Raw genomic sequence first — 16,753 nt, 5'->3', positions numbered from 1 at the left:
CACGCAAAAAAACCCAAAGTAAAATTGACATCTTAAGCCAATTTCACACTCCTGATTTGCCATAGGTTTGTCATGACGAAGCCTAACCAGATATACAAGAGAGATAGAGGACTTGCTCTTGGAAAAACTATGTGAAGTCAGGAGGACAGTGACCATGATCCTGTTGCTGATTTCATGTGGTAGGAATGCTCTTGTAGTTTAATTGTGACTTGTAATTAACAACCCTGAAAATAAGGCCTCTTTGGAACATAAGCATAGATTTAGGTGCGTACACCAAGACACTTGAAACAGATGATGTGGGTGCTCCCCAGGAAGGCTTTCCTATTGACAACACATTTGAGGCTTAGAGAAGCACGGCAACTCAGGAGACATTGGCTATGGGGAAGAAATTCTTCTCGGCGAGATGACAAAAAGTAAAACTTAGCAGGGCAACAAAACAACTACCCCACTGCCTGGAGATCAGGTGGCTTTTGTGGACTTTTTTCTCAATTGCTGTGGAGCAGGCGAGTTGTTCTTGTCCATCAGTCACACCCGCCCCCTGCCCAAGTATTTTCTTGTCATGCCATGAGCCATTAAACTACATGTCAGAGAGGACATGAAAAATAAACATTAAATTACACTAAGGCCCTGGGGAAAAACCTTGAACTTATCTAGAAAGACAGTTCCCAGGTGGGAATAGACTGGTATATGAACTACCTCCATGCTTTGGGAGAAAGGGTCCTTCGGATCACACAGTGATGAAGATATTCTGTGGTTGCCACGGAAACAGCGCTGACTTATGTTTTGGGGGACTGGAAACGTCTGTCGAATAATTGTTAACCTTCCAATTGACCTTCTCACCAGCTCCTGAACATCCACATCATTTATTTCCTGGAAGATAAGGCAAGGGAGAGAATATGCATAGAAGTTAAAATATAGAAATGTTACCACCAGATTATAAACAAAAAATAAACTGAGAGGACCAAGAGGCGTGTGATTGCTACATGGCTATTGTCAAGCTCTGCCATAGCCTCAAAAAGAACGTATGTGTGCTCATTAAAACACCTGACATACCACCCTTACAATAATTGCAAAAGTTTAAAATGTACTGTGCCCAAACCTCACAATCTTTGTAGATATAACTGGGCTTAGTTGTTTCATTTTAGGTTTTCTCTCCCTCTCCTTTTACCTTTGATCTTTTATTTAAAAGTGTTTCACAGCATCCTTGGCAGATAATGTGTAAATCAGTAGGAAGTCATAGCATGATATATTTCTAAGTGTAGCATTACTTAGGAGCTGTGAAGGTACAGACAATTATTCAGGCCTTAAGTGTTCATTTCCTGGAAACAGAATATAAAGAACCTATAAACAATGTGCAAGTTAGAAAACATAATTTACCAAAAGGGCAAAGAAAATACATTAGAGCATTCTAGGTGTGTATGTGCTTGTTTATAGCAAAACCTAATTTAAAACCAACTTTTTACTCCATAGGGTACCTATTAAGGCTTACAGCTGAACACTCAGCTCTACAGAAGAAAAAAAATAACTAAGTAAATACATCAATATGTGAAATATTAAGCTTAAAATATTAACTTTAAGGCAGGTTAGGGAAACCAGAAAAGCAGTTCTTTAAATAGGATAAATTCCTGCATTTTGGCAACATGGAGTTTTACACCATTGAACGATGAGGCCCTCGGGGAACACAGAACAAGAGGAGCGTGGGCTCATAAGCAACAGCAACTGACTCCAACCTTCACGTAAGAATTTGAACTTAAGTTAAATACAGGCTTTTTCTGACGACTCAAACAGGGTCAGCTGGTAGCTTTCAAGGCAATTCTGTGTCTGTATTTTTCTGTAAAGCAGAAGAAATAATCTACAAAACTGCTCAATCTTTTTAATTAGAATCTATTTTTCATCATACTGAACTGTTCGTCCATAATCTGTCTTAATTACAGAGGCTGATGCCCCAAAACTTTCTAGACATTTAAATTTGTGGATGCCCCCCCAGTAAGGGAGGTGCTTGAGGAGCTCCTATTAGCAGCCTGCATTTATCACACCCTTGCATACAGCCACAGTGTATTGACTATTTCAGATTCTCATTAGTATATTTATAACTTTTCATTTTTTTAAGGATACAGCACATCTGCAGTGTTATACCTGTAACTAAGCGCCATAATCTTTTTTTGCGTCTAGCTTCCTGATCTATACCCATAATCAAGAACTTAGGAGACACCAGGAGATAGATTTGAATTCAAATTAGAGAATCTTTCTTGTGAAAAGGAAACCAACCTTTTTGAAAAAGCAGCTCTTTAAACGTTAAGACAACTATCCCAGTAATTTTCGCCAGTAATTTTTGCTTTTTTTGCATCTGAAGCTGTTAAAATTCTTTAATTATTTTGAAGCAACTTCTTCAGACATACTGGCATTTGTTCATTTCCTTTAAAGCTTGGAAGAAAAATACATGAGATGTAAATTTTAACTTCTACTCTCTTGACTACAGTAAAAGTATTTTATTCTTCTTCACAGATCGTCATAGTTTTTGAATTCATCTGTTATTAATGTTCTTTATGAAATATAGATTTTTCTGAAAACAAAAATAACACATGGCATCAGCTGTGTCCAGTGTAATATCTTGCATTTCTGGTCGATTAATCCTTAATGTACCATAGATAATAGTTTTTCTCAGCTTAAGATGCCGTCTTTTCATTTAGACTGTATCATTTCACTAGCTGCAAGGTAAAAAAAAATAAAATGCTCTTTTAGCAAAATGCATGTATTTTTTTTTTATAATACTTTCAATGTAATCGGAAAGGAGAGCTCAAGAAACTTATCTTGATTTTAAACTATATCCTTTCTCAGAGAATTTAAAAAAAAGTTTGCCTGGTTTCATTACACACCGTGCCCAAACTGTAACAGCAAGACTATTAGACTCATTCTAATAATGTAAAAGCTGATACCTGCATGGCCATGTTATATTGCTAAATAATACTTTAAAAGATATTTTTTACTTTCAGCTGCTCAAACATTTATCTTTTCTGCCTCAAAAGTGTATTTATTTTTTCTGTATTTAGAATTTTTTGGTGCATTTTAATTAGAGTGTTCTCATTTTAACCTTTCGGTTACTACCTTGTATTTTTCTACATCCCCTGGGAACTAATAACAGAATCCACACACCAAAGAGATTTTTGTATGGTTGCCAAGGAGGTATATACATTAATGGATTAATGACAGATGTTATTTTAAATGCTGTGAATTCTACCGATTATACCACAAATTCAGATTTTAGGTTAACAACAAAGCAATGCCATGCAAACCCGCAAACCCAAATTTAACTTTAGTCATTTATATATTTCTTCATCATTTTTTTAATACTTGGCATTGACTGAGTGACGAGCCTTTTATATAATGACTCTCCAATATCATCTCTCATTCCTCATTCTTGAATTTTTGATCTGACTTAAGAAAACTATATACAGCAACTATTGTAAGAGAGGAAACAATTTTCATTTGCACTTCAAAGGAGGATACAGTATAATGACATAAGGATGGCAGATGATCTGTTATACAAGCACCAAACATCAAAAAAAATTACAAAGTTGGCCAAGTTGAACTGAGTTGGCACCTATATAAATTTAAGCTAGGTTACATGGGGTTTTTTTGGAAAAATTAGAAGTTCAATATATAGTTCCAAACCTTTCTTTTGTTGGTCTGAACTTGGAATAAAGGGGAGGAAGGGGGGGCTGTCCTATTTCAAATGCAACGAGGATAAAATTAGATGTACATTTCATATGAGTAGGCAAATAAATAAGGAAAGAAATGCTACTTTAAATTAATAGCTTTTTACAGGTGAATTAGGAAAAGGGAACTGAGGAGGATCACCTTGACATATCGGGCAGACAACTCCAGTGGGAAGCAAGACTATATACTGGACACCTAATATACATTGCCATTCAGCTTCGTCTCATTATTTTAAGATAAGCAATCTAGGCAGAGACTTATTATTTACCACAGAACAACCGCACCAGTAGTGAGAGACACGGAGGGAAAGAATTTATTCACATGCTCCTGTAATAAGCACCAAACAAAGGCAGCAATACGTTTTCTTACAGAAACATCTTAACTTTGGGCCAAAAAGAAGATTCCAGTATTTATCATATACTGGACATGTCCTATTTTCCATGCCATGTCTTCATCACATCCTTCATGACACTCGGAGAGGAGAGTGTTTCTTCCTCCTCCAAAAGCCAGCAGCAGTGAGCAGAGGGCAGAGCAGGAAAGGGTGGCCACTGCACACCCCTGGAGGCCGCTGGGCTGCCACTGCCCATGCCATGGCATACTTGTGCTATGCCCTCCCTGAATTTCTCAGCACTTTCCAAAGAGGAATAGTTGGGGGGAAGGCATAACTAGATGAAGCTCCAAAACAAGTAAAGGGAGATCTTGAACTGCATAATCATTTGCTCCATTATATCTCCATTAGGTTTCTAGGTTCTGGGGAGGATGATGAAAAACCAAAAATGATAGGACAAGGAGAAATCAAATTTTAACTTTCACAGAGAAAAAAAATCCAAGAGTTTGGAGAAAGCAGGGCTAAGTCAGTCTGTCCATTGGCTCTCATCTGTCTGAAAAAAAGAGCTGGCAGCTTGGTCGCTGACCTGTACCAAAGAGGGTGGCATTTCACATGTGACCTGCCAACACCATTGGAAAATGTAAGGGTTCAGATGAACGTCTCATGCTACTATTAATCAATTATCCATATTAAAATGTAGAATTATGTGAGCTCCTGGAACAAAGCTGTGATTTTAGGCCCTGATCTAGCTGCTCGAGCTTAAAACATAGTCATGCTCTATGCTTTTCTTCATGGTGGAGTGCATTGGGCTGAAACACAATGGAACAAGCTGAATGCATCAGCCAAGGACCGGCCCTCTCCTAGGAAAAATGTGTTCATCTGAAAGTAGGCTTTGAATACAGCCTTGTGGGTCCTCCAGTCCTCTCTTGTGCTACGATGGGCAAACCTGTTGGAACGTTTTCCATGAACTGTTCTTTAAAAGAGTTTGGGGGTTTTTTTCCTTCTCTCCTCAAAGAAGTTTTTGCAGACTCTGATGCCTCTGTTAATTAGAAGCCTTCTACTAACTTTTGCCCTCAATTTATTCATGGGCAATTTGAACGCATTTGTTCTTGTGCCAACCTTGTCCTCTAGCCCTTGACAACGATGTATTTATTCACGCTCTGTATGGGCTTATAAACAGAGAGCATATCCTCTTTCAGTCTTTGTTTTCATAGGCCAATCAAGCCAACCTTTTCAGTCTCTTCTCACACAAATCAGCTTTTCTGAACACCTGTTCCATTTTAATTTTAATAGAGCTGGTCATAACTGTGCACATTACTGCAGACAAAATCCAATCAATCCTTTGTACAGTAGCATTAATATTTTCACCTCCTGTTTGGTAACTGTAGGCAGTGGAGAGTGTTTTGGGCTGTCCTTGAGTAAACAATAGTAACAGAGAACTGGTGGCAGCCTTGGGCATAGTAAGATGACCCTGAATGTTTTAACAGAGGAAAATGCTTGAGAGAGACTTGGATTTAAAATTTTAAAAAAGACATTTCTTTCATTTAAGAAGAGCAAAAGAAAGAAAAGTGATGAAAATCATACAAACGCCCCTTCTTCAGTTCCACTAAATAAAATCTAAGCTTATTGTACACTTGTGATTTAAGAGTCATAAAGAAATATAATTTTACTATCCTGGGCTTTTTGGGTTTATGTTTACTATTGTGCAGAGGAAAAGAAGCAAGCAGAGACAGACTGACGGGGGAGAGAGAGAGTGAGAAATCCATTCTCACATTTTGTTAAGGCATATTTTACCATGACTACATTCAAATCTATGACTTCTGCAAATTTTAAATAAAGAATTGCACCATCTGCTTTAAGGCCCTGAAGAAATAGGAACATTTATTTGGAGAGTGTTTCCTCAGCTGACTGCACTGATCAGAAGAGATTTGTATTATTTGCAAAGGACTAATAGGATGTATTATGCTTTAGCAAATTAGGAATCCTTTCATTTTATGGGAACAACCCCCCTCCTTCCACACATGCATTTCCATTATGATACACAGTCTTCAAGCAAATTTGCTGTATTACATAAAATAGCAACTAATAGGACAATAAAAATTAAGGAACTCTTTCCAGGCATTATAGCATTTAAAGCGAGCAATTAAAATAACAGATGTTACCTCACAAAGCCTAAGCAGATTCCTGATCACAGAACTGAAGGTGGTATTTTCCTTATGTATTACTATACTCAGTAAGTGTGTTGTATCCCCTTGGCACAGTGATGGAAAAGGAAAGACAATTCCAGCTTATTTTCAAAATTAAGGAACTCTTTCCAGGCATTATAGCATTTAAAGCGAGCAATTAAAATAACAGATGTTACCTCACAAAGCCTAAGCAGATTCCTGATCACAGAACTGAAGGTGGTATTTTCCTTATGTATTACTATACTCAGTAAGTGTGTTGTATCCCCTTGGCACAGTGATGGAAAAGGAAAGACAATTCCTGCTTATTTTTGTATCTCATTGCAAGGAATGATTTGAATCATGTGTGGATTTTGCAAAACAATGCATTTTCACTGTAATAGCTCATCTTAGATTTTCAAATTAGGAGGCCAGAGAAGCAGTGTTAGTTACTTAGTTGACAGCCTGATTTAGCCAATACAGGCACACAAACACAGATGTCTAAGTTGTCTAAGATGTCAGAAAAGATTTATGTAAGCAACAAAACGGGCAAAGCTCTGAGATCATTCATCACAGTCATATGGAAGTACTGTGGTCATCAACAGCTAATGGACAACCATATCAAATGGACTTGGATGTTGAGATAGATATTTTATATACCACACAGTAAGGGGCCTACAAATCATTGCATTTCCAAATCTTGCACTGCCGAAGTGGAGGCATTGCGATCTTATTACTGAACTGGTAAAATGTTGCGATAAGCAAGTAATGTTATGCAACATTCATCATTCAGGAAAGATTTACATTTCTGTTGTAATTTGAGCATAGCGATAAGGAAAAATAGGGCAAAACATGATTCTTTCCATATCATTATCTACAAATCTTATTTATTACTAATCTGATTTTTGCGTCCACAAAATATTGAGATTTTTAGCATTTTGAAACAAACAGAGCTTGCAAGTAAGTTACTTAAGTGGGAATATGGATTTAGGTCCAGAAGCAGATTAAGATGCGACGGCATTAAATACGTTCACCTTCTTTATAACCAACAGCAGGAATGACTGAATGAGATACAGAGATTTTAATGACTATGGTTTACAGCACAGTTTGTCAGAATGAACTTAATTCACCCATTAATGGGTGTCTTTCACCCATTTCATATACAAGACTATAAAACTAAGAAGGGATGATGTATGTTTCTCTGCATACATCATTCAGCTCTCCTAGCTGTTGGGACCGCAGCCCAGAGAAAAAGTTTTGGAGTGGAGAAGGCAGTTTAGAGCGGTAACCACTTCGATTGCTCTGCCATTTAATCTGCTGCAATGTGCAAATAACAATGATCAGAAAGCAGAATTTTTTCCACAGACACACTAATTTCTGAATAAAAAGCAAAGAGAAAGTGTGTACATTAGGCATGGATCCTCGGTTTTATTTTGCTTTTTGAGGGTGGAGGATCTGACACAGCTAAAAGCAAGCACCTTCTTTTGAACTTTCCAATTCGAATAACATTTAAAATGAAAAACCAGTGGCAGCGTCTTTAACTTGAACAGCAAGCCAATATCTGGGCTCTGCCTAAGAAATAGTTGTTTAATCTGTTGATACAGAGGTTAATGGTGGACTGCTTTAGATTTAGTTAATGCTCTTTTTAAAATAATAAGTGTTAACTCTGAAGAGTAGAGATGAACACTCTACTTCAAGATTCCACTCACTACAAGTGAATTCTAGTTTAATCTGACAGGAAAAAGAAAACACATATGTTATTCTCATGATCATCTGTAGCTTAAAGCTGGGTTCTCAACCAGCGAGGCCCACCCCATTCAGTGCTGGAAAACACACACGTTACTGATCAGGAGCAATGCAGGGCCCAAACCAATAATTTCTGCTGGACTCGGGTTGTCTTCACAGCACTTTCTGAGGTATAATTTTCTCCAAGGAAAACTGGTTAAAAATCCACTGGTTTAAACGAGTAGGCCAAAGTACAATCCCACTGCAACAACGTTATCCCTTACTGTAACCTTGAAAAAAATGTTTTGGATTAAATTGCCTCACTATTAGCACCACTGTACTAATAAAAATCTAGTAATTAAGTATGAAAACAGAAGTGCACAGTAAATCCAGAGAGTAGACCTGGAATTTACACGCAATGTCTCCAAGCAGCCTTTTATCCTGAGAATACACAGGAGTCACACATTCTACATGTTAGGGGAGAATTATCTCCCCAGGGAATTCAGCCGTTCTGGACTAAATTGCTTTTCATAAAACAAAAGAAAAATCTGAATGCTGTCAAATCTAAGAACAACTGCATTGTTCAATGTTATATATGCAAAGCTACTTCACATATTGACTTGTCATATTTTAGCTGACAAAAGTTCATGGAAGAACCTATTTCACAGTTTAAAAACAGGATCTCAATTTAACTTTCTTCCTTTTTTTCCTTCATGAACATCCATATATGACCTGATCCAGAAGTCCACCAAAAAGCCTCCCACTAATATCAATAGGTTTGGGTATCAACCATGACTGAATTCTAGGGGAATTCTTAAAGGAAAGTGAAAGATGGGATTTTTTAATTATTATTTTTATTATTAAGAAAAATCATTAAAATGTAAACAAAACACAAGCACTCCATTATGAAAGATTACATATGAAAAAAGACCTTAAAAAGATCCTCTAAAAACAGTCATCTCAAGTCAAATGTGAAATCTTAAGATACTCAGAAGGAAAGGGTTTATTTTCATTTTATTTTCCATTTATTCATTGAAGGACTTCTGTTTAAAACACGCAAGACAAAACAGCGAAGTCCAAGAACTTGTCATTCTATTCTTATTAAGCAACATGCACTCCCACAGCGTGCCTGAACTTTGTCGTAGCTACTGCTTCCTGTTGGCGAAGTCAAGATCAGCATGAATATTGCCAGTAAGCCTGAGAACAAGATGCATGGTTCACAACAATGTTCACTTGACAGTTACCTCATTTATAATGATCCAGTGACAGTCAAAAGCAACCAAATTAGTCTCCACGACCTGAAATAGAGAACAAACCAGCTATCAGTCAGCTTGCTTGTGAAAGCTAGAAAAAAATTTAAATGGATGCTCTCTGCAAATGACAAAAACCAAAGCACATGCTCTCGAAGACCTTTGTTATTCAACTGAGGATAGAGAAGCTTTAGCAAAATTCTGCAGAAGCATGTGTTATTGTTTGACTTGCTAATTAAACATGGAAAATACATTTCATTGCCGGCATCACAGAAGAGAATATGTTTCAGTTGACTGAGGAGAAAATGAAATTGTTATTGCCTTAATATTGTGTGTTGAGAGGGAGCAACAGAGAGGAAGGTGGAAAATGAATATCAAGTAACCCTTGTCAGAATTCTATAGCTCCTGCTTCTAAGGCCTTTCCAGTGTACACCTACCCTGGAAGCCTGCGACTTAAAAAAACCAAAACAAACCCAAACCAAAAAAACCCACACCGCAAACGATGGGGTTCATAGAAATGCAAAGAGCGGGGAGGAAAGGGTTCTCTTGAGAAAGAGGGTTGTCACAGGGATGATGAATGATGGCCTGCCCCAGGCACCATGCACAGAGGGCCTCTAATCCTCCTCCCACGCACCCTCTCCTTTCCTGAAAATTATTCCAGGAGCTGCCTCTGTGCTGGAATGAAAGTGTACTTCCTAATTCATCTTCCACTCAGCCATATTCTTTCCCTCCTTGAATCCACTAAACTTTTGTGACGTGTCATGTTTGATTCACCTTCGCAGTAGAAACTCATTTGGTCTGCTCTCATTATCTAGGAAAGAAATCATCGACAGGAGGGAGGCCAGAAACAAACTATAGAAAAGGCTGGACACCTTTACATTTTTTTTCTAAATGAATTAGCATTGACACTGAAGTCATTTTAAAACATAATTAATCCCATTTTATTTGTATAATCATCATGCTCATCTTGATTCACAATTCAAAACTACTCGATACTTAAACCTGCGTTGAATCCCAGAAAAAAACAAAGACAAAAATTGAAACAAGGCTTGGAACTTACAATGTTTTAATGTTCAAGTAGATGACTAGTGCTGGGCTGTTATTACTTGGACCATTGCACAGCAGTCATGTTTGGCTTTTAATGATGACCATCACAAACAGCGGTTGCCAAGGATGATTGCAATTTACTGTGCCATGTTCAAAGGAGAACAACTGGCCACAAATCTTAAGAGCAGCAAAAGATCCCATACTGATAACCTTCATTATTAATTCAAAGGCCGTTAGAATTGGGGTCACTGCTTATTTACTAGAACGATAGGCAAGATTGGAAATTCTGATCTGGAGAGACTGGAAAAAAACCCAAGAGCAGCAGTATATGAACTGACTTCTTATTTGAAACTCACAGCACCAACAAGAACCGAGGGGAAATGAAAGCCATAGCTGCTAATGTGCTCCTGGAAAATGTCAACATTATTAGCAGTAGGAATCAGGGTCCTCACTTTACATGGAATTTAGACTCACTACTCTTTCTCTGTGGTGAAAACAGTGTATTTTGTCGTGTTGCTTTGACATTTTCTTGCATTCTCCACAGTAGGCGTCCACACAGCACATATAAAGGAACAAGATAGAAACTGAGTAACTAAGTGATGGGAGGCACCACTACAGGCCAGGATGCTTGAGCTGGAGCATGGCTGTTCTAATCAGATCTCTCATATCAAACCAGTTGGAAGACAAACAAATCCAGGAACAGAGAAAGGTTAAAAATAGACAGAATAGTAACCAAGTTCTCACGGGAGCATTTGCTCCTTATATAAAGTTCCCAAGCATAGAAAGTTTATGCCAGTTACAACATAAGCAATGCCATTTAAATTTTCTATAAGACAAAACAAATCAACACCTTACTGAAGCAGAAGCAATTCTGCTAGTCAATCTACATATATTTCTGCTGAAAGCAAGCAGAATTTAAAAAGAAACAAAACAAAACAAAACACAGCACATCTGACATTTTCTGATTTTTTGTCAGGTTCCTGGCAACCTTGTCCCTCCTAACTTCTGGCTCCAGGATGTCCCGCTAGGAATGTCTGCTCTGCCTTAACTACTGTGCTCAAGATGAGGTCTCCTGAGGTTCCTGTGGCTCCAAGGCAGCCTGCCAGAGGGACGCCCTTGGAGTCAAGGCTTCCAGTGGTGTAAGGGGAATGACAATGATAATTATGTTCCACAAATGGCCCCTAAGCTCTTTCTCTGCTTCAAAATGGCAGTCAACCGAAACTTCAGAATGAAGGAATCCACAAAATGAAAATTCACATTTTCTGTTAAGTTTTTTAATAACACAGTAAAAGCGAGGTTGATCACTTCTTTGTGCCTGAAGCTTCGGATAATCAGATTTTAATGCACTTTATCGTCCATTAAAACTTTGGTTTCAGTTCATTTATTTTCTTTATAAATACTTGGTTCTGTGTATCTACTTTGCCTAGGCTCTCAAATTTCAATTAGACAAGGCCTTTTCAACAGTGTATGGTTATAAGTGTCACTGTTTTTATTATGTACAGTTCACAGACCACTTAAGCCGGACTCTGGAAGAGGCTTACTGGTCTCACAAGTCACTCATTATTTCAAGCAGCTCAGGCTACCTGTGACAGATTTATTCACAACTTGCAAATAATAAGATGAAATGCATCTATTTTTCAGTTACAGTCGAGACTCCTCAGCAGAAAGATCATGTTTTATCCATTAAAGTTTATGCATTCATGAATCTACTTAACATTAAAGCCATTTTCAAAAAGCTTATGTCAAATTGAGATGAACTTGTAACGTACTCAGAGACACTCAAACTAATATATTCTAAGTTTAGATGGGCTACAAATACCCCTCATTCAAGAATTCACTTTCCCTTTCAGTCTGCCAGAAGTTGCTTTTTGGCATTTTCCTTAGCCCATCCACCCAAAGCTTGTTCTAGGATTGACAGTGGTTGCTTAAAAAGATGACTGATGATGCCCTGAGAAAGTTGCTAGATATTTTTTTTTTATATTTTATTTTATTTGATGAAATATAGATTTACATCTAAAATGGGACTCAGCATGAGATTGGGATTTCAAGGCCACCTTTTCACCCTTGGGCCATTTGGTCTTACCTGATGAAATCTTAGTCCCACTGATACCACTCACAAAAGAGCTGTCCATTTCAGCAGGATCAGGCTGCTGCATCTCAGTCCCTCACCTCTGAATATCTCTTCTCCCTGTATGGCCTATATTGTGCATTTAGTTGACTTTAAAGTTGGGCAGTGCACATTCTGACTATGTCTGTATGAATTGCAGGGCACTATACTATTATCATCATCATTAATAGTCTTCCAATATTTTCCAATTATTGTGATTCTTACGTTTTTCAGTGTAGAAGAATGCACAGGCACAGCCACCGTTTTACAGTACTATGTAAACCTTCAGTTTTGATGCTTGAAGGAAAAGGTTGTTCAACTCTATAAAGTTTTCTTCAAACACTAACAGTAATCATATGCATAATGTGACAGTCAGAAGATTCTCTCGATCAGCAGTTATTAATAACCACAAGTTTACAAGTTCAAGATTATATTAAATCACTCCAAAACAACAAAAAAATATCTAAAGCCAGCAGCAACACAACCTAGATCCAATTATCTGTCAGTAAAACAGTCATTACTTGGACACAACAAGCCTTTACAGTCATGACACAATGTTCCACGAAGCCCTTGTCTATCTACTGAGTTTACTGTTTTGTTTACTTAAAAAAGCCACTGCATTTTCACTTGGAAGGGATGATAACAAATAAGATTAAAGTAAAAAAATCCAAAAGAGCATGGCTGGTTCTGCTTAAAATTGACCATAACCTAAAAGCAGATATAACACAGCTTCAATAGAAGTATATAATGCAGTTGTGTAGAAGGTTTCTATGACTAATATGTTCAGAAAGTTAAAACACATATTTGTTATATGAGTGATGATCTTTTCCTGGTTGAAATTCACATCTGCATGCATATCAAGTGAGCTGGCATGAACTTGTGTTTTGTGCCAGGGAATAACGACTGTACAAGATAATGCTTGCAAAGGTATAAGGGCAGTAATGAAAAAGAAATCTGATATCCTGTAAATTGGAAGCAATAAAACAATTTGATGGAGGAGGTAGGGGCTTCAAGACCCCAAGCATTTTAATACAATGCAAGTTTCAGATTTATCCACTGGTTCTGCTGGCTCCGTGACAGGAAGCAGCACTGTGCATTCCTGAAAAGCAAGGGACAGACTGGAAATTTCCATACAAGACAGAAGGCAGATGAAAGTATTGTTTAGGCAGCTCACCTCTTAAGCTAAAACTGAGAAAAACTAGAGTGTGTATTCATAATGAGGGCTGAACACCAAAATCCTACACAGATACTAAATGGAGGAGAATTGATCCTTTCCAAAACAATGAAAACCATGCACATAATTGACAAATTATCTTTTCACGCTTCCTCTAGAGGAAATCGTACAAGAATTCAGCTATGGGTTACTAAACACACACAGTGATACTCAATGCAGAAAGCTCTCTAAAGCTAAACACAGGTGCTAGCTGAGAGAGTATTAGGAGACAGTATCACATATGCCTACCCTGTTCTTACTGCTCCCTCAGGCATCTGCTTACAGCCACCTTTGGAGATAAGACACCGAAACAGTCTTTGGTCTAACCCAAGATGGCTGCTTTTGTGCTTCCAAATATATTTTGCTTTCTTAACTGTGATGAATCGTACTAGCAGTAGCTAAAAGAAGCAGAAACTTATTAATTCGGTATTAACTGTTGTGCAGTTCAGACCGTTTTTATTTACTGAAAGGGTAAATATTTGAAACAATACTAACAAAAAGGCATTTTTTGCTGTTGAGATCACATTTCTGCTGTGCCATTGAATACCTCCACTGTGCAGGAACATACATAAGCAGATGAACTCCAGTATGAACTGGGGAGCTGCATCCTTGCAGTCTAATGCCCGTAGCAACTCACACATTCCTGTCTCACCCAACTAAATATGTCAGAGAACAAGCAGAGGACACCCAATACAGCCAACAACTTCAAAGAACAATTTTTATGAATTCAGCATTTTTTCATCTATAGGCTGTTAGTGTTCAGTTATTTTTAATGCCATATCACATAATTCTCCAGCACTAAGAATCAAAGCAGCAAGTTAGCAGGCCAGTTCTGAAATAGACTTCATGAAATTGTGGAAAAACTGAAAAAGAAGTTCACTCTCTACCCACACAACCACTGCTCAGACTGAGACTTCACACTGGACTGTTTAAACACATTGTGTCGTTAGTTGCATAAATCTTGCAGCAAAGGATACAACCCGTTGAGTACGCAGTGCCATTCATAGTCATAGAAATCCACAGAAACAGATATAAAAGATCATTCTTAACATCTTTGTAACTTTAGAAATGCGCTCATGTCAAACTCCAGCAGTTCTCCTAACACCCTATTAAAATAAATCAAACTTCTGCTTCACTTAGTCAAACACGGATGCTATTGAACCAATGAGCAAGAACAGGGATGAAGCAGAAAATAATTTTCTTTTTCTAAAGAATTCAAGTACACACCAAAGGAGATTTTGCAGAGAGCAGAAAAATGCTGTCAAGAACACAAGTGATGAGCAAGGACAAACCATCTGTCATTGGCAGTAACTCCAGAACTTCTGAATCTTTGGAAGAGCTTGACAATTTACCACAACTATTTCTATTGTTCATGCTCAAACCTTCAAATGGGCTAAATGCAAGACAATCTAAAGCAAGTAAAGCAGTAGTAGTGCCAGCATGCAAGCTCTTTGTATGCAAGCAAGAAAGCAAAATAGCTTCCAACAAAAAGGGCATGTAATTTAATGGAAAATGACATAAAAAGTTCTCTACATCTCTTCTTCCTTACAGATATGGGCCCACAGGAGTGGGCCAAAACTACAAGATACAGATCAGAACCCTTATAAAGGAAACCCAGGAAGACTGTTCTGGGTCTTCAAAATTCATCTCCAGACACATGCAACAAGTCGGATGAGTCTTGCAAACATCTAATGAGCAGAAACATTGTGTGTATGAAAAGATCCATACAGAATCTGGCCATCCCAAGTGTCTCCTGTTTGAAACATAGGGGAGAACCCTGGGCTCCAGTTTTACCTTTGCTACAGTTGGGACTGATCTACAACAAGCCACCCAGATGCCATGACTCATTTCTCAAAATGCTGAAGAAAAGTGTCTCCAACTAGAGCTGGCCTTCCTGTTCACTTTCTGCTCCACCAGGAGCTGTGGTAGTTACTGTGAATCTCTTTCTGCTGGACCACCACTGAGCAAACCTCATTTTCCATTTGATTTTTCACAAAAGCCAGCAGATGGCATTGCATAATCCCTTGTTTTGGAACTGGCCGGTATTGAAATAATTTAGAAAGTGATTTAGAAAGTTAGTTTTCCCAAGAGTTGAGCTGGGACACAAACTCAGCTAACCTCTTCCAAACCTCCTCTGTCTACCATATGTCCCATTTACACCATCTTGTAATCTGAACTGCACTCCTCCAGCTGGAAGGCTGATAAATTGCTTTCGTCCAATACCACTAGATTTGTTGCCCGTGTCTTTTCATAGACCAACCTCTTAGAGTCACCACTGCTGTTTCATAGGTGAATATATGCCTCGACCTAACTTTCTCTCCCAGGGACATAGCAATTTGCTGACCACTAAGATATGATAAAAACCAGGCTTCCTGTACACATATGTGAGACAGGAAGCCACCCCCCCACCACCACCCCCAAAAAACAACCAAACACCAACCCAAAAAACAACCACCAAACAATTAGAAGAAGTCAGAGGCCATTTCTTAACATTTCCTTTAACTGAAGAGATGTGATTTGACTAATTTGGGCACCTAGAGCAGTCTCTGTAGTATAGATGGCTCCTCAAGCAGTGGTATGCAAAGCAAAATATGAAAGTTAAGACTACATAGCTAATGTACAGGTAGTACTAAGAAAGTTAGGTGATAAACTGAAGACTGCCTTAACTAATCTGAAGTTTGGAAAGGTAAATGCATGGAGTTGTACTAATTAGTATGGTGTACCAAGTTAAACACTGCAGGACCTGTGCATGGAAATCCTGACCTCGTCTCCAAGGTTTTTTTTGTTGTGGGTTTTTTTTTCTTCCTCCTGTTTTTCCATCTAGCTGCTAGTTCATTAAACCACCACCATTTTATCAGGCTATTTATACCATTTCTTCCTGCTGGTGCCACAGCAAGACCATTTCTGTGTCTCCGCTCTGAGAGCACTTCCTACTTTGAGCTTCTCAGTAGGGAAATCAGTTGCTGATTTATAAAGCTCATTCTTGCACACCAGAAAATAAAGCTCATAAAAATCTCTCTTCACCAAAGGCAGTATTTTTGGAATCTAATTTTAATCTCTACCCATTTCCACTCTTGAGAGGGGAAAAAACCCACACATGGCAATACTTATTTTTATTCTTACGGAGTATCATCCCTTTCTGGGATTCCTTTCCCTCAAGGTCCTTCTAAGCAAAAAAAGAATACATTGGGTGAAATCTGATAG

The 16,753-nt window shown here is 38.1% G+C and overlaps 1 protein-coding gene across 1 annotated transcript in view; it reads right to left on the bottom strand.

Annotated features, from left to right (window-relative positions):
• The window catches only part of GRID2 (glutamate ionotropic receptor delta type subunit 2), a 766,470-nt gene that overhangs the window by 237,229 nt on the left and 512,488 nt on the right, over nucleotides 1-16,753 (bottom strand). The window contains 2 exon segments of the mRNA XM_009273536.1: nucleotides 697-870; nucleotides 9,177-9,230. Coding sequence (XP_009271811.1) covers nucleotides 697-870; nucleotides 9,177-9,230 — 228 coding nt within the window.

The sequence above is a fragment of the Aptenodytes forsteri genome, unplaced genomic scaffold (assembly GCF_000699145.1).
Source record: "Aptenodytes forsteri isolate BGI_AS27 unplaced genomic scaffold, ASM69914v1 Scaffold93, whole genome shotgun sequence".
Classification (NCBI taxonomy): domain Eukaryota; kingdom Metazoa; phylum Chordata; class Aves; order Sphenisciformes; family Spheniscidae; genus Aptenodytes; species Aptenodytes forsteri.
This window is presented reverse-complemented; position numbering and strand designations above follow the sequence as displayed.